This window comes from Ovis aries, chromosome 4, assembly GCF_016772045.2.
Source record: "Ovis aries strain OAR_USU_Benz2616 breed Rambouillet chromosome 4, ARS-UI_Ramb_v3.0, whole genome shotgun sequence".
Classification (NCBI taxonomy): Eukaryota; Metazoa; Chordata; class Mammalia; order Artiodactyla; family Bovidae; genus Ovis; species Ovis aries.
The window spans coordinates 33,370,752-33,392,324 of NC_056057.1; the positions used below are offsets into that span (position 1 = coordinate 33,370,752).

Below are 21,573 nucleotides of genomic sequence, written 5' to 3' on the forward strand. Positions count from 1 at the left end.
GGCCGACCCCAACAGGGAATTAGACAGAATGGAGTTCCTGGACGTGGCCAAGGGCCCCGCCAACAACACTGCAGAGGAGAAGGACTGAGCACAATTCTACAAAGACAGGAAAGGCCTGACTTCAGGAATTTATGAAAGCTTGCCTCCAGAGGAATTTATGAAGGCCTGACCACCAGCACAGCATCCAGGCAGCATCTGCTCAATGTTAGGCTGCAAGGGACAGAATTAGTGGGTTTCCTCCAGGTTGAGTCCTCCACACCAGACGGGATGTGGGGCATGTGTGTCGGTGGGAAGCACATGAACACACATGGCAACGTCTCTGTGAAAGAGACACTGAAGTTATGGAAGCAAAGTTTAGCTAGGGAATACTGGCTTTAGGAAACTTCAGGACACAATTTGTCCCCAGAGATCATTATCCCCAGGAATTGCCCTTCCAAGGAGCCAGCATAATAGATTAACCCCAAGCTTGTGGACAGATCCTCATGCTAATTTATTTATTGTCATTTTATATTTTATTTTGAAAGTTATGAGTATTTGCACTTAAGAAATTTTAGTCTGTTTTTTTCTACTGGAGGATAACTGCTTTACAATGTTGTGTTCATTTCTACTGTACAATGTGAATCAGCTATCATCTTATGCTAGCTTAAATTAAAAATAAAGTAGAGTAATACATTACATCTTCTTCCACCTACCACCCCATTTCCCTGCCCCACTTACCAGAAAGTCTTACAACACTGTACAATGTATGCTTGTCTTGCATGCTTATCAGCAGGATTTGAGACCCTAAACTGTTCTCTCCTTAAAATGCTTTCTCATGTTGTTCTAGGATACTGCCCATCTCCCTCAACAGCCAAGAATTCTTGCTCTTCTTTGCTGGGTCATCCTCGTAGCTGAGCTCAGACTATGCTGTTTTCTCTATCACCCATGCTCCCTTGGCTATCTCCTCCTGACTTGTGGCTTTAAAAGCCACCCACGGGATGAAAAATCTCCTAATGTTTATTTCCAGACGTTTCTGTTAACCTCCAGACTTGCAAACCTATTTGCCATCAGGACATCTCCCATCTACTGTGGGCACCTCACATGCACCATGTCCCAAACACAACCCTTTTCACAGGTTTCTGGTTTCATTAAAAAGTAATTCCATTTCTTTAGTTGCGCAGATCCAAACTTTTGGAGTCATCCTTAAATCTCCTTTCTTTTATATCTCATAACCACATTCAGCCACTCAACAAATTCTGTTGGCTATTTCTTCAAACTATACCCAATTTGATTTTGTCATCACTTTCACTATGACTATCCTAGTCTAAAACACTATCTGCCCTCCCCCTGGATTACTGCAATAATCCCTCTGCCTCTCCCTGGCCCGTTTAGCCTATTCACACAGCAGTCTTCAGAATTTTCAGATCATGTACCTACTATGTTCAAAACTCGACAATGGTTTCTCATATAATTTCCGATATGCTGTTGATCTCAACTTACAACATTTCCTTTCACTCCTTTTATTCCCAACTATACTATATTCCTTGCTGTTTTAGGACCAGTTGTGGAAATACAGGCTCCAGGAGCCTCAGGGGCTTTGCACTTGCTGATCCTTCTGTTAGAGAACATGCCAGTCTAGACATCTACAGGGCTGGCATCTTTCCTTCCTTCATGCCTCTTGAGTACGTCACTGTACCACTGAGACTGAGGCCCTCCTTCCCCACCATGCCCTAACAGCGTATCCTGCAGCCATTTTTCCCATAGCACTTACGACAATCTGACATCCTGTGAGGACTTCATAAGGGCAACATTATTGTCTGTTGAGGAAGTTCAAAGTTATTTCAAGTGATGTTTACATTCTGTTCTATTAGATTCTGTACAGTTTGACCTAAATCTCAATCTCTCTTGATGTGTTTGCTTTAAGCAAAGAGATCTGTATTAAAATAACAATGCCTAGGATTTTATTGTGATTTTATAACTCTGTATGTGCTTCCACATTCATAACTGAGTTTATCCTTACAGAATCCCCATGTATTAGTTAAAAGAAATGTAATCATAGTACTCTTACAGAAAGATTAAAAGCTAAAGATTGATATAGTTCAAGGGAGGTAAAGACATAGCAGAGATCACATGCTCCCCCCGCCCAAATTCCACATCATCCTGTGGATTTTTGTCATAAAGAGACCAGGTGGCACTAGTGGTGCAGAACCTGCCTGCCAATGCAGGAGACATAACAGACGTGGGTTCAGTCCCTGGGTCAGGAAGATCCCCTGGAGGAGGGCACGGAAACCCACTCCAGTGTTCTTGCCTGGAGAATCCTCATGGACAGAGGAGCCTGGCGGGCCACAGTCCATAGAGTCGCAAAGACTCAGACACGACTGAAGCAACTCGGCTGCACACATGGTACAGTTAAAGAAAAGACTGTCACTTTATCCACCAATCAAAACCTGCTGGTTTAACAGTTTCTAGTTATATTAATTAAAGAGATTCATGTAGCAGCAGAATTTAAGTTTTATAGTCTGATAGAATTGTTCCTTTTACCCTTATTTTAATTTTTTCATACTCTTCATTTCTTTCAACCTTTGTCTAGATTTTCTTCCCTCCCTTCTGAATTCAGTGCCCCTAAACTTTCTTACAGCAGCTACACACACTTTTTTTCAGTAGCAATTACAATTTTCTGGGGATTAGCAAAGCATTAAAACAGACTGAAAAGATAAAATAAAAAAAGACTGGGCTTGCATGATACACTGATAAACACTTCCTTTTTAAATAATTATCCTTCTACATGTATTTAGATAATAGCATGAATAAGATGAAAAATAACAAACAAAGCTCAAAAGTTATCACTTTTATCGTGATACAGCATATGATATTTAAATAGATAATATTTTTTCTGTAAGGCACATGATATATTGCATAGGTTAAAGGTTTGACATTTTCTAAATGATGATGAGAATTAACTGTAGGGAGAGAATTAGTTTCATGCTCAAATTCTAAATGGCCCATTAGGACAATCACAGCAGAAAGGAGGCTGTCATACCCCTTTAACTTGAGCGGCGTCATTGGCAAGCCTGGTCGTCAATGCTCCCGTGGTGTTTTTAGGGTCATCGAACCAGCTCACATCCTGTGGCAGAGAAACTCATTTCATTATCTTAAAGCCTGACGCATGAGACCTTCAGCTCAAGAGCACTGACAGGGTGCCCTTATCTCCTACATTAAGCACTTAGGATTTGACACTGAGTAGATAAGAAAGGGACTTAATAAAGTCATAAAGAGATCATCTCTCAAAAAATTTCTGAGTGCCTATTCTGTTCCAAACATACTTGCTAAATGTTGGACCTATTCAACACTGAACAAAAATGACAGAGTTGCTGCTTTCATGAAGCCCAGATTCCAGGGACAGAAGCCACAAATTAATATACACTATGCCAAGGGGTAATAAATGCTAGAAGAAAAACAGAATGGGGTAAGAAGGGAAAAAAAGTTGGCGGAGGCATCATTTTATAGACTGGGGAGGTGAGAGAGAAGGCCTTGCTCAGGTGACCTTTGAGCAGAGACCTGAGTACAGAGGGATGAGAGTATCTGGACAAGGAAGGAAGAGCATGTGCAAAAGCCCCGAGGCTGAGGCGTTTCTGATCCGCTCACATACAAGCAAGAAAGCGTAAAGGTGGTCACCAGCCTTAAAAGCACCTCTATGTAAATGTACAGAAGCTGCCTCTTCCTCGGGACAGACATCCATTCTCACTGGGCTCTCCCTCTTCCCTACCCCCATACCCACTTACGTCAGCCAATGTGTAGAGAGTAGACTGTGTATGGGGAATGAGGTGAAGCTCTAGGAGATGAGGTCTGGGGAGGTAGTGGGGACACAGAGTTTGTGACTTTACTGGCAAATGCAAAGATTCCAGATTTGGGGAATTCCCTGGTGGTCCAGTGGCTAGGACTCCATGCTTTCACTGCTGAGGACCCAGGTTCAATCCCTGGTCAGGGAACTAAGATCCCACAAGTGGCATCACGTGGACAAAAAAAAAAAAAAAAAACAAAAAAAACACAAGATTCCAGATTTTACCCTGAGAGATATGGGTAGTTTTCAGCAGCTTTTAAGCAGAGGGATGTGATTTAACTTTTATCTTGGAAGAATGATTCTGGTTCTTGGGCAATGAACCTAGTGGACTAGGATAAGGATTGAGGCAGTGAGATGGGTTAGGAGGCTGTTGTAATATCGGACAGAGAAGAGGAGACAAGGACAACTCCTAGGACTTTAACCTGAGCAACTGGCAGAATGGAGGGGCCATTTACTGATATTGGGGAGGTCTAGGGGTCGCTAAGAGTCGGACATGACTGAGTGACTTTACTTTCACTTTTTCTTTCACCCATTGGAAAAGGAAATGGCAACCCACTCCAGTATTCTTGCCTGGAGAATCCCAGGGATGGGGGAGCCTGGTGGGCTGCCGTCTATGGTTCGCACAGAGTCGGACATGACTAAAGTGACTTAGCAGCAGCAGCAGCAGGTAAGGAGTGGGAGAAGGCAATGGCACCCCACTCCAGTTCTCTTGCCTGGCAAATCCCATGGACGGAGGAGCATGGTAGGCTGCAGTCCATGCGGTCGCTAGGAGTCAGACATGACTGAGCGACTTCACTTTCACTTTTCACTTTCATGCATTGGAGAAGGAAATGGCAACCCACTCCAGTGTTCTTGCCTGGAGAATCCCAGGGATGGGGGAGCCTGGTGGGCTGCCGTCTGTGGGGTCGCACAGAGTCAGACACGACTGAAGCGACTTAGCAGCAGCAGCAGCAGGTAAGGAGTAAGCCCTTTGGCAAAGGGTGGGAGGGGTGTCCAAAACTCAGTTGGTATGAAATTCTTAATAGACATTCAAATAGAGAAGTCAAATAAACAGCTGACTATGGTTTATGGCCGAATAAATGAATTGGATTAAAAAAAAATCAACCAAAGAAATCTAGATTAAATTTTAACATTCAACATAAAACAGGATTTTCTTTACAAAACCACTTACACTTTTAAATACAAAAATACTAAAAATATTGTGAGTTTTGTATCTCAGTTTGTATCTGTTACAAAAATAACTAAGCTTATAAGAAGTTATCTCAACTGTGATTTGCAGTTAAAGCAGTGTTTATCAAATATTCAAGAAAAAACTAGTTATAATGCATTATAATTTATTATAGTACATATCCATTTGCTTTCTAAAAATTGTTAAGTGCTTAAGTGTCTCCCCTATTGGAACATAACTGCCATATATACAGGCACCACTCTGACTTGAAGACCTTACAATACCTAGTATATTATGCCTTGTAAGCAGAAGGCACTTAATGCATGATGGCTAGACTGAATAATTGGTGGAGAGGGTATGACACAAATCCTCAGCTCAAATCCAAAGTATAAGGGGCCTAGGAGTTGGCCTACGGCCTGGCCGGGGAATGGGGCATTTAGCCCTGGGCCCAGGCCCTGAGTCTAATTCGGATCTTTATAAATACTGTCTGACTGAAAATCCTGACAAGAGGCCCTACACCAAACAGTGCTCTCTCACTCCCTGGACTTGGTCCTGGCTCTGTCAGTCCTGAGCCAGCAATCCCCATAAACAGGTCTTGTTTTTAAGCGGCAGGGGGTCACCATGCTTTGAGCCAGGGTTCAAATCCCGCCCCATCCCCCCAGGTATATCTGAGGCATTCTGGTGAAGTATCACTGTATTAGTGATTTTTAAATGGAAAGTTACAAAGTCACAGGCAAAATGTGGGTGATTGTGTTAATGACACCTTCCCCTTTGCACTGATCTGCTTTGAGTGACATGTCTAGGACCCCCCTTCCCCTTCCCCTAAGCAAACATTCACATCCATGTGCTGTCAGGGCCTGGAGGGAGCCCAGTGGGGGGGACCTAAGTCACTATCTGCTAGGAACAGTGCAGCTTGAACGAGCCTATCAGTCAAGCCCCAGCACAGAAACCAAGCAGCACCAAGTGGGCCACGGGCTGACTTTTGATCTGTGGAAAGAAAGGGCTCAGAGGGCACTTCTTGGCAGGAATAAACATGAGCATCACGGGTCTCCCGCGGAGAGAAGGAAAGAAAGAGAGGAGAGGGATGTGGGGGCGCGGAAGATCGCTTCCATCTCCTCCGCCTACAGCTGCTGAGGCGGAGGGCAGAGGGGAGCCTGCCCGGGAGACGCCCTGGTCCCGAGCCCATCCCCAGCGGAGCACCCCGGGCTCACTCTGCGGCACCGACAACAATCCCGCCGCCTCCCCACAGGGCACAGTGCACACCCCGGGGCGCCATCCCCAGCAGGCCTACCTGTCTCAGCATCGACCTGAAAACCAGGTACCGCAGCCGCCTGGTGAGGATCTCGCCTGCTTTGCCGAACGTGAAGCCCTGTGGAGAGGGACATGCCACAGGGAGAAGGCTGGTCAGAGGCCCGGCCGCCGCCGACACCAGGGAAAGGGACGTGGGGTCAGCGCCGGGGCAGGACACAAAGCCGGAAAGCCCGGTTTCAAGGCTTGGCGGCTCTGCTTCTCAAACAGCGACCACGAGCGAGGTGGGCCACCGGCAGAGTTGGGAGGATCTGGTTTTGAAATCGACACTGCCGCTCCCCAGCCAGCCGGCGGGCCCATCGCGGATCTACAAGGAAGTGGTTCCTCTGTCTCCCTTCCCACTCCGGCTTCTCTCTCAGCAACCAGGGCCTGCCACTGAGGAAGCTGGGGAGTTGTTCCCAAGGCAAGGGAATTCGACTCTAACCCAGGGGTTTATATTATGAATCATCCCCAGCAGGAAATTTGTGAGAGTGAATGAGGGTGGGAGGATGGCGGGCACTGGTCACAACTACACCAGACCTGAGGTGCAACCTGGAAAAACAGGAATCTGCAGCCCCTCCAGCCATAAAAGATGCAGACACAAAGATATCAAACGCTTTGTTTCCAAGTTAAAAGAAAAGCCAAAGTCTAGGAGAGAAATAGGCTGGAAAGGAAGGCTTACTGGACAGAGAGTTTTCTGCACTGATCTCCCCCTTCCCCAAGGATATGACCTATGCCTGGGAGGAGAGAAGAGCGTAAGATGTGATTGTGTGGCCATGCAGGGCCACATCTGGGGAGGAAGGAGGACAGACCCTCGTCCCGGAGCTTGAGGATATATAGGGCCAGACTGAGGCACTGCGCCACTTTCTCTCTGGAGCTCTGGGAAGGGGAGGTTCACAGATGGAGCCTGCCACACAGTGGCCCAGGGAGAGCAGAGTGGAACTGGCTGGACGGTGCATTGGAGGAAGGGAAGCCCTAGTAAGAGCCCAGAGTCTCCTGCAGCATCTGAGACATGACGGAAGGCAACTGTAGCTCCTCCACACTCACAGGGGGCAGGCCGGACATTATCAAGAGAGAGAGAGAAGAAACACGGGCAAAGAGCCAAGTGGAGAGAAAGTGAACTCTTCCTCATGGTCCTGATCAAGGGGGACAGCCAGGCTGGACCGTGTAACTGCAGGCTACCAGCCCCTCCAGTCACCAGTGTGAAGTAGGGGGCAGGGGAGGTGCACAGACCAGCACCCCCCACCCAGTGCTGCAATGCTGCGTATACTCTCTGCTAAGACACACCAAGCCAGGGACAAGCGGGAGAGAAAGAGACCCTGGATTAACTGAGCTGAAGCCCTCCATTACCAAAATGATTAACCTTACTAGGAAGTGACCAGATGAAGGTTTCTGCTTTAAACTGAATGAAACCGGAACTATCCTGCCCACTATGAGAATACTACTCCTGTCATTTGGTTGAGAACTAGCCAGTGATAAGTATGTCAGGAACATTCTCTCTACAAGTCCTCAGGACAAACCTATAATTACCACTTTACAGAAGAAATGGAGGTTGAGGGAGGCTGGGAAGTGGCCAGAGGCTATAGTTCTAAGGTGGCAGAGCTGGAATCTGATGCGCATCTAAGAGAATCTTGACCAGAATGAGCACCCAGAGCCTGGGCTGTAATCCCCCATGAGCTCCTTCCTTGCTTTTCTAAATGAGGGGCTAACACCATCTAACACCATGTTCTAATCCCATTGTTGGCACAGTGCCACCTCTGCACTTCTGAGGTCCTGGGATTCAGAGCCTTAGTTCTCACCTCGGTTTGCCAGGCAAGCCAGGCTCCACTCTCCCTGGGTATCACTGTGTGACAAAGGTACCACTTTGTCTGCCTTTGCATCACCAGTTCAGATTTCCAGCTCAAAGCCTATGACTCTCCAAACTCCTTAACGAACTGCACCCTCAGTAACCTCTACATTCTCCCAACTTCTCTGGCATTAATACTTGGTATGACAATCTTGTATACAAGTTAAGAGTGTCACATTTATTCTAGTATGATCAGAATCCCCAAAGAGACTTGAAGGACTCAGTAACAAAAGATTCTGGGGTTTGCGATCTCCTATCATGTCCAGAAAAGTGTCCTGTCTATTCAAAATATATTAACATGCTCACATCATGCAAAATAAAGAGATCTATTGAGAGTTCTACCTTAAAAAATTACATGTGATTAACCACTCATTCTAGAGAAGGAAATGGCAACCCACTCCAGTATTCTTGCCTAGAGAATCCCATGGACAGAGGAGCCTAGAGGGCTGCTGTCCATAGGGTCGCAGAGAGTGAGACACGACTGAAGTGACTTAGCATGCATGCATGCATTGGAGAAGGAAATGGCAACCCACTCCATTATTCTTGCCTGGAGAATCCCAGAGACAGAGGAGCCTGGTGAGCTGTCATCTACGGGGTCACACAGAGTCAGACACGACTGAAGCAACTTAGCAGCAGCAGCAGCAGGAACCACTCATTCATTTAATGAGTGATTATGTTTATAATCATCTCACACACAACTAGGAATTTACCTCTTTTCATCATCAAGAGTCAGCTACCATTATCCCCATTTTAACACATGAGGGAACTGAGGCTTACACAGTTCAGTTATGTACTTGTTCAAGGACACAAAATTAGGAACTGGTGCAACTCATACCTGACCCTACACCTAACACCAAAGCCCATACTGCCTTACCATGCGGAGCTTCTAGAGTGCTTAAACTCCTGGCAATTTCATTTCAGCCAAATGATCGGCAATCTGTAAAATCTGATACTTTACATATGCTTACTACACTTTTTGTTTGAAGACTGACATTCCTCCATCATTAGAAAAGATTTCTTCTTCTTCAGGAAAAGGATGACAAACTCTTCAAATATTTTTGAAATCAGCATGACTGGCTTGTGGGGCTCTAAGGTTTGTTCTTGCTTTTAGAACACTGGAAGATACTTGAGTATCAGAACTGGATGGCAGTACTTATATACCCAAACATGTGTCCACAGCTCCCCTAGATTCCATTTCTAAGACCCCTGCTTTTACTTCCAATCATTGTGTTAGATCAGACAATCTCCGTTCCCTCTGACTTCATGAACATTTCAAGTCAGGGGAGAAGGTGGGGAGAAGGAAGGAAGCAAGGGTTCCTTCCCTTGGGGTGTAAGAGGAGGCCGGAGGAAGCAAACATCTTTGGTTTAAGTCAAGTAAACTGACTGCTAAGAGCCCAGTGACTAGAAGAGTGACTCTGCTCAACAGCAAATCACACAGATGTTTAATAAATTCCCCCAGTTGGGTAATGATACAGTTCTCCAAATGGAAAAAAAAAGGTGAAAATGTAGACACTTACCTGAAGGAAAAATGTAATAAAAGAAATAATTCCAAGGATTAGAAACAACAGTGAAAACAAGTTACTGTTCTGTCGTTTGGTTTCGTCATCGTCATCTCTGGTGAAGATCTGGCAAAAGAAAATATTTAAGGGTTTCAGTACCACTGAAGAAATCAAAGTCTGACCCATGTTACATCGAGTTATAGTATTTGGGGTCAAGAGGGCCTTAGCATGTGGAGCTCAGGCAGGCTTCCCTAAGGCCAGACTTAAATGGGGCAGCACCGTGCCTTCCCTGGGGGCCAGGGCCTGTCATTCATTCACTAATCCATCCAAGTCTTTCTCCGCTCATACTCCTTCTTGAAGTAATGGGTGCTTCAAGTCAGCACCAAACCCACTACCGCAGAACTGGGGACAGATACTCTCCTATTCCTGTGATGGAGACTACACTGCATGGCAGTCTTGTTTCACACGGGACATTTCCAACTGTCCCAAGGTGTCTGGGGACACATCTGCTGATGTGGTTTTGGTGAGCCCAGGAGGTGAGCTCATATATTCAGCCCAGGTCTCTCTGAAGAAAGGATGCTTCTTCAGCCAGCCTTCTTTGTAGGGTGGCCTGTTAGACAGTGGGCAACTAGAGCCAGCTCACCCGGAACCACACTCAGAGACCTTGGTTAAAAGAGCTAAACAGGATGCCTTGGGCTCAAAAAGCAGGGCAGAGAACAACCACTTCACAGGGAAAGAAACCCATCTTCTTTCACACTGGGCCAAAATCTGACGTGTGAGATTGTAACTTTATGGTTGAAAATGACATCATGAAAAGCAGGTGCGACCAGTATCTGTCAACCTGAATCTTTTCAAGCCATCCCATTTGTTTTCCTCTTAATACGTGGGATGGACATCCCACAGAGGCCAAGTGCTCAGCCTCATCACGTCCTGACAAGCACACGAATCAGAGAGTGGCTCTCCCTTGAGCTGGTGTGATGAACACGTGAGGAAGCCTCTCTGTACACCAGTCACAGAACTATTGCTCAGGTTGACTCAGAGTCCAGCGATGGCAGGTAGGGGACAGTCGCCTAGTCAGCTTCATGGACTGTTTTCCAGGATCTCATTCCCAGGGCCCTAGGATAGAAACCAAGTGCCACGACAAAGGAAGTTTTGAATCAGTTTTCCTATCACAAATAAAACCTCTACATCTTCAAGCTGTTTCATGAAGGTGCAATGTGTGTTTTTGTGGCTTTTATATAAATTTTCAAATACAAACAGTTCATTCTTTAGTCAGGACTCACAGGTAAGTCCCCAAAAGCGAACATAAACACTTACTCCTATCATCCTTGAAAGTATGACTGACAGTGCTGGTTCCAGACCTCCATTTATAATGGCACAAAATACACCAACCACAAAATAAGGCCATTCAGTTATATTCAGCTTCAGAATCCTCCAAAAGGAAACGGGAGGTACACTTTCATCCTGGAGAACACAAAATATTACAACAAACTCGTTAGGAAAATAACTGATCTTAATGGATTGAACTGACGTACAGTTCTTCTGTATGCACAACAGTTTTTAAGCAAATATATCTTATTCCTACTTCCTTATCAATTGATGGCTATGGAACTTTTCTTAAAGAGTGCTGACAGATTCTGTTACATTGTGCCTTCATTTTTAAAGGAATACATGATGAGTCCATAAATATATAAGTCTGACCGGACATCTGGAATGTGACAAGCATATTTGTAAGGATGAAAGAACAAAACTGTTTGTATTTGAAGACCCACTATTATCTCTTTACATTATAAACTCTAATTCTAAAGTTCTTATCCTATAAATTATCATTCATAAATTCCACCTTAGAGTTAACAGGTTGAGATTTGGGTCTGTGGACCAAGCGAAGGGACAGGACAGGGAACTCTGGATAACCCTTTCTTGCTCCCACTCCCATCCCAGCCTTAGCCCTCTGCTAAAGACATCAGTCTGCAGCCTCTTTTGTACCAAAGTTTCTTCTGTACTGAGCTTTCTGTCCTGGCTTTGGGATCCATGGATACTCCTGCGAGTTGATTTTCTTCTGATTAGACTGGATCTTGAATCTTGGGAGGACGTGTACAAGTCATCAATTTTACTTAGGGATTCACCAGGGGTATTTTCCAATTCAAGTTCATTTCCTTTTGTCTAAAATAAACAAGAAATACGCATAAGTTGGTTAGGCGGAATTAACCAACAAAATCTAATCGCTCAACAGTAGGTATCAAGGAAAATGGTAATTTAAGTCCTTATGGGAAAGGATGAAATGGAACTGCTATTTTTTTTGGTGTGATTATATTTGAAAATTGAAACCATTAAATAAGGATCCATATAAACTATGCTGAAACAATATGGCATCCATTCCAAGTATCTTATCTAGTCACCTCCTCTGTGTGAGTGATTTTGGCTCAGTCAGATTTGCTTTGGACCAGTGACATCTCACAAATAACGGTGCAAGTCATACTGTGAGACACAATGTTTTCAGTAGACATGTCAAAAAAAGTGACAGGTAAAGTTAACTTTAATACTATATTTTATCTAACCTTTAATGTATCTAAGATATTAGATTAACGTAATCAGCATAAAAACTTTTTGAGATACCTTGCATTTTTCTTTGGACTAAGTCTTTGGACTCTGGTATGCATTTTCAACTTACGACCACTTCGATTCAGATTAGCCACCACTAACGTGCTCAACAGCCATGAGTGGCTAGCAGCTGCGAGAGTGGATACTGCTGTGGCTGCTGGTTAGCCACTCAGTTGGGTCCTGCTCTTTTTGCCACCCTATGGGCCGTAACCTGCCAGGCTCCTCTGGCTATGGAATTTTCCCAGAAGAATACTGGAGTGGGTTGCCATTTCCTTCTCCAGGGGATCTCCTGACCTAGGGATTGAACCCACATCCCCTGCTTAGCAGGCAGACTCTTTACCACTGAGCCACCTTCGAAGCCCCTACTAGAGTGGATAGCTCACTTTTAAGCCTTTTTAATTTTACCTTTCTCTATCCTTCTTCATTTCTCTCCTTTCAAGAGGGAAAAAAATATCTAAAACCTGGTGTGATCTTCCTTGCTTCCCACCCCAAAATTTTTTCCCTCTTCTCAAAATAATCAATAGTAACATTTATTTATAGCACCAGATCAGCAAAATCGGCTCATGCCTGGGATACTTGAGGAAACTGCTAGAGTCAGATTGCACCTGCATTGTGACAAGTTTGAAGTAAATGCCTCTCTTCCCCATGAGCTCATCATGACTGCCTTCCTCCACGATGACTCCATCATCAAGACCAGTGATGACGTCAGCATTGCGAACCGTGGACAGACGATGCGCTATCACAATGGTGGTCCGGCCTTCTCTGGCCTAAAGGGAGAAAATCTCGTTTTTGAATACATGAACGATTATATGAAAAACATTCAGCAATTCAATGTATATTTCCTGACCACCAATGCCCTGGACATTGCAAAGCCGTGTAAGCCATATGAGGCAGTCTCTGGCTTCAGTAAATGTATTGTTAATGGTTTAAATGATGCTTTAATAAGTATAAACACAAATATGATAGTCTCATATTAACACTATGTAAGCCTCTAAGATTTTACTCAATCTCTACTAGCCTAAGTTTACATAATAATCCAGGGCTTATACAGAGGTAAAACACTCGACAGCCCAGGAATCAGTCAATCGGAGCAGACACAGGCCCGCTGCTATCCCGTGAAGCCAGCCAGCAGCAAGGCCCCCTGGAAGTCCCCCTGTGCTCTCTCACAGACATCTGGATGACCAAGACCAACACTAAATGTGAGGCAACACAGGCCAGACTTCAGTGTCGCACTGATCTGAACTCAAACCTTAGTTCTGCTCTGTATGAGTTCCAGGATCTTATACAAGCCTTTAAACCTGTGCAAGGTTCAACTTATTCACATATCAAATGGGGATAACAGTGCAAGGCTACTTTCTGGAGTGGTTGTGATATACAATAATGCACAGGTAGCACTGTGATGTACACAGTAAGTGCTTAATAAATGATGCCTATTTCTAGGGAGAAGCATTATGGAAAAAACTAAGGAGCTAAGTAAATGTCTTAAACACCCAATCTTATTTTTATTTTCATATGGAACAAAGCCAGATAACCAGCACTTGTCTGAGATTTCTTTAACCTTTGTAACTTCCCCAGTGCTTATAATTTTTCTTACTCATATTTCTCTCTGGAAACTAGCAATAAAATTCTAAGAATAAGCTAGCAAAAAGAGGTATAAGGATCAGTTTGAAAAAGAGAAGTGAGAAAAAGTCCTGGAAGAAAAAAAAAAAAAAAGCACATCAGAAAAATTAGGTGGAAACAACTAGAAAGCAGAGAAGACAATGGATTGATTCTTTGGATGTTTTCAAAGGATGAAATGTGGAATGCCCCCTTTAAAATGTGCATTAACAGGAAAAGGTATTTTTAAATGCAACCTTTCTAAATTATTTTATTAATAATTTAATACATAGTAACATGGTAGAATAGAAAGAAAACACAGATAAGCAAAGTGAAGAGGGAAAAGCAGACTCAATCGCATCTCCATCTATTCTGGTCCACAAAATTGTTAGGGACCTTTTTTCTTTTTCCTTTCTCAACAATCTGTTATGCACTCTGACAGGATGTTTAGCGAAACAGAGTTGTTTTGTTATTAGAAGAGGGGGATAGTTGGAGCAGAAATGAGCTCATCTTTCAGTTCTACCGGGAGCACTTGAACTCACAGCACTTATGGGTGAAAAGGTTTCCACGTTCCGTGTCCTCACAGAGCGAGCCTACTTGTCACCAGAGACCAAGCACACGGTGACTGGCGTGGCACACACTCAATCTAGCCGGTGAGTGAGTCACGTGAACTCAGTACTGCAGGAAGGTCGAACTCTCTCGATGGTCAAGGACATTTCATTTCATTCCCAGCGTCATCAACTCTCTGGCACTCTCCTCAAGATAAGAGATCTCTCATTTCCCATTGTCTTTGATAGGCATCTGATCTCCTGAGAACTAGATGTAAACCTTCCTCGTGGTGACAACAGTAAAAACTCATAAAACCTAGGTATCAGGGTGATCTCTAACACTAAGTTTTTAAGAGCACAATGAAGACCAACTTTCATCTGAGTCTGTATTTCTCATTGTTTAAATTAAAAAAATGTGCAAGTATCTTTCAATGAAAGTTTATTCATCTCTACCTGAAAATATACCAGAGAAATAGAAGTTATACAGATCCAGAGAGGCCTGATGGTTTTAATAGCTTAAAGAATTACTTTAGGAGAGATTTCTTTAAAAATAATATTAAGAAGAATTAACAATGGAATGTTCTTATGCTTATAAACCAGCTAGGATTGAACTGAGGTTCACCCACCTTATCCAGGGCCGCCTGAACCACCGCTTCACTCTCTGTGTCCAGCGCTGAGGTGGCCTCATCCAGCAGGAGGATCTTGGGGTTGCGAACCAGGGCCCGGGCAATGGCGATTCTCTGCTTCTGTCCACCACTTAGCTGGGCTCCTCTCTCTCCAACCAGGGTGTCAAATTTCTACAACATCGAAAACGCAGGAGGATTAAACAACAGAATAAGCAATCTCACCTAAGATTTTTAAGATGGGAAGTAATCCTATAAACAACCCAAATCTAACAGGCAGTATGCTCTAGTTTTGTGTGTGTGTGTGTGTGTGTGTGTGTGTGTGTGTGTGTGTGTGTGTGTGAAGTCACTTCAGTCGTGTCGAACTCTGCGACTCTACGGAGTGAAGCCCACCAGGCTCCTCTGTCCATAGAACTCACCAGGCAAGAATACTGGAGTGGGCTGCCATGCCCTCCTCCAGGGATCTTCCCAACCCAGGAATTGTGTCTTATGTCTCCTGCGTTAGGACGTGAGTTCTTTACCACTGGCACCACCTGGGAGGCCTCAAACTTAGCAATAACCAACCCTAATTAAAAAAAAAAAAAGTCAGGTCTTCCCTCATGGTGCAGTGGGTAAGAATCTCCCTCGCAATGAAGGGCACACCTGTTTGAAACCTGGTCCAGAAAGATTCCACACGCCACGGAGCAACTAATACCATGTGCCACAGCTACCGAGCCTGTGCTCCAGAGCCCCGGAGCCACAACTACTGGCACCTGGGTGCCTAGAGCCCGTGCTCTGCAACAAGAGAAGCCACCCCACTGAGAAGCCCTCGCCCGCAACTGGAGAGTAGCCCCTGCTGCCCGCACTGGAGAAACCCGGCTGGCAGCAATGAAGACCCAGAGTAGTCAAAAAATAAGCACATGTTTTTAAAAAGCATGTCTGCTACTAGTTGATGCTAGTCGAGCTTTACAATCTGGAGTCATCTTGATCTGCCACCTTGGGAAGTTCCTCCAGTTTATATTCCTGCCCTGACTTCCTATGCGTCAGGCCGGCGTGCCATGACCCTCCAGCACAACAAGGATGGAGAAGGACTCACGTTAGGCAGTTTCATGATAAAGTCATAGGCGTTGGCTTCCTTCACAGCTTTCTGAATCTCATCCATGGTGACATCTTCACGGCCATAGCGAATGTTCTCAGCTATCGTGGTGGCAAACAGCACAGGCTCCTGACTCACCACCCCGATAATCTCCCGCAGATACCTTACGTTGATGGTCCTGATATCCTGTCCGTCGATACTGACCTAAAATAAAAAGGAGCGGTGATATGCACACAGCGCAGAATTGTGATGTGCGACCTGCTGAGGTAAGTCAGAGCTGCAGCATCTGGCTGAACAAGAGTCACCTCACCATGCCCTCCGTGGGGTCATACAGCCTCTGCATCAGCTGGACGGTGGTGCTCTTCCCACAGCCGCTGTTCCCAACCAGGGCCACCGTCTGCCCACTCCCTACCTTCAGGTTGAGGCCCTTCAAGATCTATGAGAATGAACGAGAAATAAACTTAAACCACAGATTTCAGGACTACGTACATTGTTGAATCGTTGAGTCATCATTTCATTGTACCTTAACTTCGTTTCGAGATGGGTAATGGAAGTGAACATTTCTGAATTCCAGATTTCCTTTAATATTGTCGGGTTTGTGCCCAGCGTTTGAATAGCTGTTGATGCTTGGTTTCTAAACAGAATAAAATTTCAGAAGGTTACAGCAACTACTAGGTTACAATAAATACTTTCAATTACATTTGTGGAGAGCTGAATAAAAGTGATAAAGAAATACCCTGTTTTAGACAGACAGATAAATGGCCAGCCCTGACTTACATTATCAATGATCTTGAAGACTTCATAAGCTGCTCCTCTTGCGTTTGCAAAAGCCTCAATGTTTGGAGATGCCTGTCCAATACTAAAAGCTCCAATTAATACAGAAAAGAAGACCTGAGGAATGTGAAGTAAAAGCATCGAGTTACTTCGTATTTAGTACGCTTTTCTCACACTTTTAACATCATTAGTTAAATTTTTACATGGCAAGATAACATATGAATACTGACTATTAAAACTATTTTTAAAATTGAAGTACTCTTCAGTTGAGAATGCTGAATTAGTCTTACTGGATCCGTGAAATAATAAATTCTATATGACTGGAATCTTTTCATATGTCTTCAAAGGCCAAGAATTTTGGTTTAGAGCATCAGCAGGGTATACTGGAGATAAACCCTACTATGAGAGTCAGAAACCTGAGGTCTGAACCCTGGATTAAGCTCTAAATGGCTGTATGTCTTCAGGTGATTCTCTGACAGTCTGGACTTCAATTTCTTTATTTGCAAAAAGAGACAAGAGATAGTCAAATACAGGAGATTACGCAAAAGAGGGCAAAACCAAGGAAGCAAACAAAAACCAAAGCAATGCTGGAGAGCACGGATAGACATTTCCCTCTCATTCTAATCACTTAACATAATTTGAGCACTTTTTAAACCCTGGGGAAGTGGCTAATTTCTGACATTCAAATTAAAGGAGACAGGTGCATAGCAGACTGTTCTGCTTAAGAAGGGAGATATGGAGATAAGTGAATGGGGATCAGATTTAAAAAAAAAGAAGGATCTTTGCAGATACAGAACCATGGTAAAACTATCAGAGAGAACAGACTGTAATTGAGCCTTAAATTTGTTCTTATTCAATTAATACAATTCCCTACAGGCCGTCAGAACACTGCCTTGCAAAAAGAGGAGCTCATAATTGCAGAAATGAAAGAGTTTATTTTTAATAGGATGTATATTTTGAGTTCTTTGATCCATAAACACAGGATGGTATAAACATTATACAGTATTATATTAATTTTTTTGGAGGATTTGTTCCATTTGAGAATGTACAAGCAGAGGTCAAGCCCTGCTCAGATATGAGCATGTATTCTTTCATGCCCTCATGACATTTAAAAACTACCTCACCGAAACCAGTTACCAAAGCATGGCATGGCCTAATGAAATTTACATGATTACTTCCTAAAGAGTAAATTTAAACAGAACTTTATAGTGATAAAATGGTAATACATTATTAAAGTTTCTCCCTCCAAAAAATGTAAATCTTCAACTAGCCAGTTATAACCCTTGAATAGAAAATTATTTTTGAGAAATGTGCTTCAGTGGTTGAATATACAGTCTCCCACTTTATGAGCTGATGTGACATGAAAGTACCACTGGGCATAACTTACACATGATTACATTTAAGGAACTTTAACGCTCATGACTCACACTTTGTTTTGCCTTTATTTCAGTTCTTGCTTACCGACACTAACGTAGAAATCACTGTGATACGCTGTGTCCCAAGCAGCCCGAGGAAACTTTCGCACAGGAAGAAGCAACAAGGAAGAAAATCACTTAGATGCCAGAAGAGATAAATGAAAAAAAGAAGGGGATAAGGAAGGAGGAGAAGCAAACACTACTCCTTTTGCATAGGCTTTTTGATTAGCTTGTCAACAAAAATGTCACATGTACAAAATCAGATATTAAAATCATCAATTCACTAAAAACTCTAGTATCAAAATGGTAAAGTAGAATTTCCTAAAAGGGGTCAAAGTTACATAACAAAACACTGACAATTAGAAAAACTATTTTTCTTAAGTAATATGAACACATTTATCAATGATGCAAATAGCCACCTATGGGAGCAAGGAAAAATTTCTGCTGTGTGTGGGTGTGTTAGTCACTCACTGGTGTCCGACTCCACAGTTTATTTACATGTAAATAAACTGCGTCCTGTGCTAAGTCCTGCCTGACTCCTTGCAACCCCATGGACTGGAGCCCGCCAGGCTCCTCGCCATGGGATTCTCCAGGAAAGAATACTGGTGTGGATAGCTACAGGATCTTCCCGACCCAGGGATCAAACCCAGGTCTCCTGCATTCCAAGAAAATTCTTTACCATCTGAGCCACCAGGGAAGCCCCACTGTGTACTACTGAATTAAATCCACTTTAAATTATAAGAGAATTTGAGACATCTTACTATACCTGCTAATTTGAAGAGAAAATCAGAGTAAAGACCTTAATTCCTGTCTATGTGGAAGCAGCAAACGGAAGGGTAAGAACTAGAAGGAAAACTGAAGAATTATATTTGGTCTAAGAATAGCTTTAATAATTCTATTATTGCTGTTGTTAAGTCACTCAGTCGTGTCTGACTCTTCTGCCATCCCATGGACTGTAGCCACCAGGCTCCTCTGTCCATGGGATTCTCCAGGCAAGAATACTGGAATGGGCTGCCATTTCCTTCTCCAGGGGATCTTCCTGACCCATGGATCGAATCTGTGTCTCTCACATTTCCTGAATTGGCAGGTGGATTCTTTACCACTAAGTCACCTGGGAAGCCCCTTAATAATTCCACTTCCAACTTAAATCTCAAATCCAGGGACTTATCCTCCTTCTTCTGGACCACTTCAACAGTCTTCTGAGCAGTTCAAATTTTTGATGGCTTTCATCCATTCACCGGACCAATTACAGACAGAGAAATGATTTTAAAATATAAAGTAGACAGTCATTCCCTTGTTTAAATCCCTTAACTGCTTCCCTGTGCCCTTGGAATTAAATCCTGACTCCTTACCAGGACATGCAAAGTAAATTAAAGTAAAATTAAAATTGAATAAAATTCAGAAAAGTATTTCTGTCATATTCTGGAGGGTTTACCATAATTATATCCATATTTTGAGAAAATATTTCTAAATTTTCATTTTTTTACAGATAATTGATTTTTAAGTTTCTTAATGTTAAAAAAAAAAAAAATCCAGTGAGGGCTACTTTGGTTTTTCAAAGTTTATTATAATTTTTGAAGACCTGGTTACTTATTAGTATCTACTTAAAAAAAAACAAAACACAACACTGCTTAATTGAAATAGCTTAATACCAGAATTCAAACTCTGTAAGAATGCCAGAATTTAATATATGAATAATGCTACAATGTATAAAGAAATCAGCCTGAGCACTGATTAACAAATATATTTTTCTATTTTTTATTCAAAGATTAGAGAAGGAAATAGCAACCCACTCCTTAGAACCTTAGGCCCTCAGGTTGTAGTCTTCAGTCTACTCCTGATATTCAAGAAAAGCTAATTTCAAATTTTCTAGGGGACCTTTCAAAGACAGAGTCCAGTAAATAACATCTTCTGAAGAAATAATTCTACACAGAATATGAATCTTTGAATATAACTGTGTAAGCCCATTTGCTTGTTAAAAAGTTGATCACTATCTTCTCTAAAAAACAAAACAAAACAATCTATATCTAATTAATTCAGTTCAGTTCACTTGCTCAGTCATATCCGACTTTTTGCAACCCCATGGACGGCAGCACACCAGGCCTCCCTGTCCATCACCAACACCTGGAGTCCACCCAAACCCATGTCCATTGAGTTGGTGATGCCATCCAACCATCTCATCCTCTGTCGTCCCCTTCTCCTCCAGCCCTCAATCTTTCCCAGCATCAGGGTCTTTTCAAATGAGTCAGCTCTTCGCATCAGGTGGCCAAAGGATTGGAGTTTCAGCTTCAACATCAGTCCTTCCAATGAACACCCAGGCCTGATCTCCTTTAGGATGGACTGGTTGGATCTCCTTGCAGTCCAAGGGACTCTCAAGAGCCTTCTCCAACACCACAGTTCAAAAGCATCAATTCTTCGGCACTCAGCTTTCTTTATAGTCCTAACTCTCACATCCATACACGACTACTGGAAAAACCACAGCCTTGACTAGATGGACCTTTGTTGACAAAGTAATGTCTCTGCTTTTTAATATGCTCTCTAGGTTGTTCACTCCTTCCACGGAGTAAGTGTCTTTTAATTTCATGGCTGCAATCACCATCTAATTACTTAGATCTAATTACCTAGATCTCTCCATTAAAAAATACGTTCAATTCCTTTAAACTTTCAGTGAACTAAAATAAGATTTATCCAAGTTTTGAATATTGGACTTGACACCTTTCCCTCCTTACACCCAGGTTATACATCATTATAGTTTTTCATTGCTAATAATATCTTCTAAAATTATCATGTTCTTCAATTTTGGATGCCATTAATCAAGAAGTATTATAACCGTGTTATTTTATGCAACAGTAATAAAGGAGTTTAATAGAACACTCCATATACAGCAGGGACCCAAAAGGCTACAGCCTCAACATAAGAAGCATGTGCACCATGGGAAGTGGCAGCAGGAGAGCCTGCTTGTCTCAGCCTTGACAGCAGATGAAGGGTGGGGGGAAAGAAACATGTCCCCTGGGAACTGGAACCATAAAAGGCAATGCTTATACAGGTCTGAAAAATATGAATTCACCAGTGTGGTCAAAAACTCCTAGGCAAAGAATATAATGTACACGGGCTCAGGTTAATAGTGCCCCCAGTGAGTGGCAGAAGCAAACACAAATCCTTCCTGCAAGAACTCAGCTTCTCTGTCCAGACCCACAGCAATTGTAAGATGGCTCTGATTGTAGGATTTGTCTCAATTTCAGAGACGATGAAATGCAAGAGAAAAATGTGCATCCTAGAACTGACGGAATACTACATGTTCTCTAACTGTTCACTGCTGTT

General features: G+C 43.1%; 1 protein-coding gene across 5 annotated transcripts in view; it reads right to left on the bottom strand.

Moving 5' to 3' along the window:
• The window catches only part of LOC101112460 (ATP-dependent translocase ABCB1-like), a 166,288-nt gene that overhangs the window by 76,816 nt on the left and 67,899 nt on the right, over positions 1-21,573 (bottom strand). For 4 of the 5 annotated variants that reach the window (XM_042249153.2, XM_060414579.1, XM_060414578.1 and 1 more), the window contains 11 exons: positions 16,841-16,954; positions 16,587-16,697; positions 16,374-16,499; positions 16,064-16,267; positions 14,992-15,162; positions 12,827-12,988; positions 11,607-11,783; positions 10,938-11,084; positions 9,639-9,746; positions 6,280-6,357; positions 3,020-3,103 (listed from right to left, as the gene is read on the bottom strand). In XM_042249153.2, coding sequence (XP_042105087.1) covers positions 3,020-3,103; positions 6,280-6,357; positions 9,639-9,746; positions 10,938-11,084; positions 11,607-11,783; positions 12,827-12,988; positions 14,992-15,162; positions 16,064-16,267; positions 16,374-16,499; positions 16,587-16,697; positions 16,841-16,954 — 1,482 coding nt within the window. Of the gene's footprint in view, positions 1-3,019; positions 3,104-6,279; positions 6,358-9,638; positions 10,737-10,937; positions 11,085-11,606; positions 11,784-12,826; positions 12,989-14,991; positions 15,163-16,063; positions 16,268-16,373; positions 16,500-16,586; positions 16,698-16,840; positions 16,955-21,573 lie in introns of those variants that run through there. The other variant, XM_042249154.2, reaches the window with a different exon arrangement.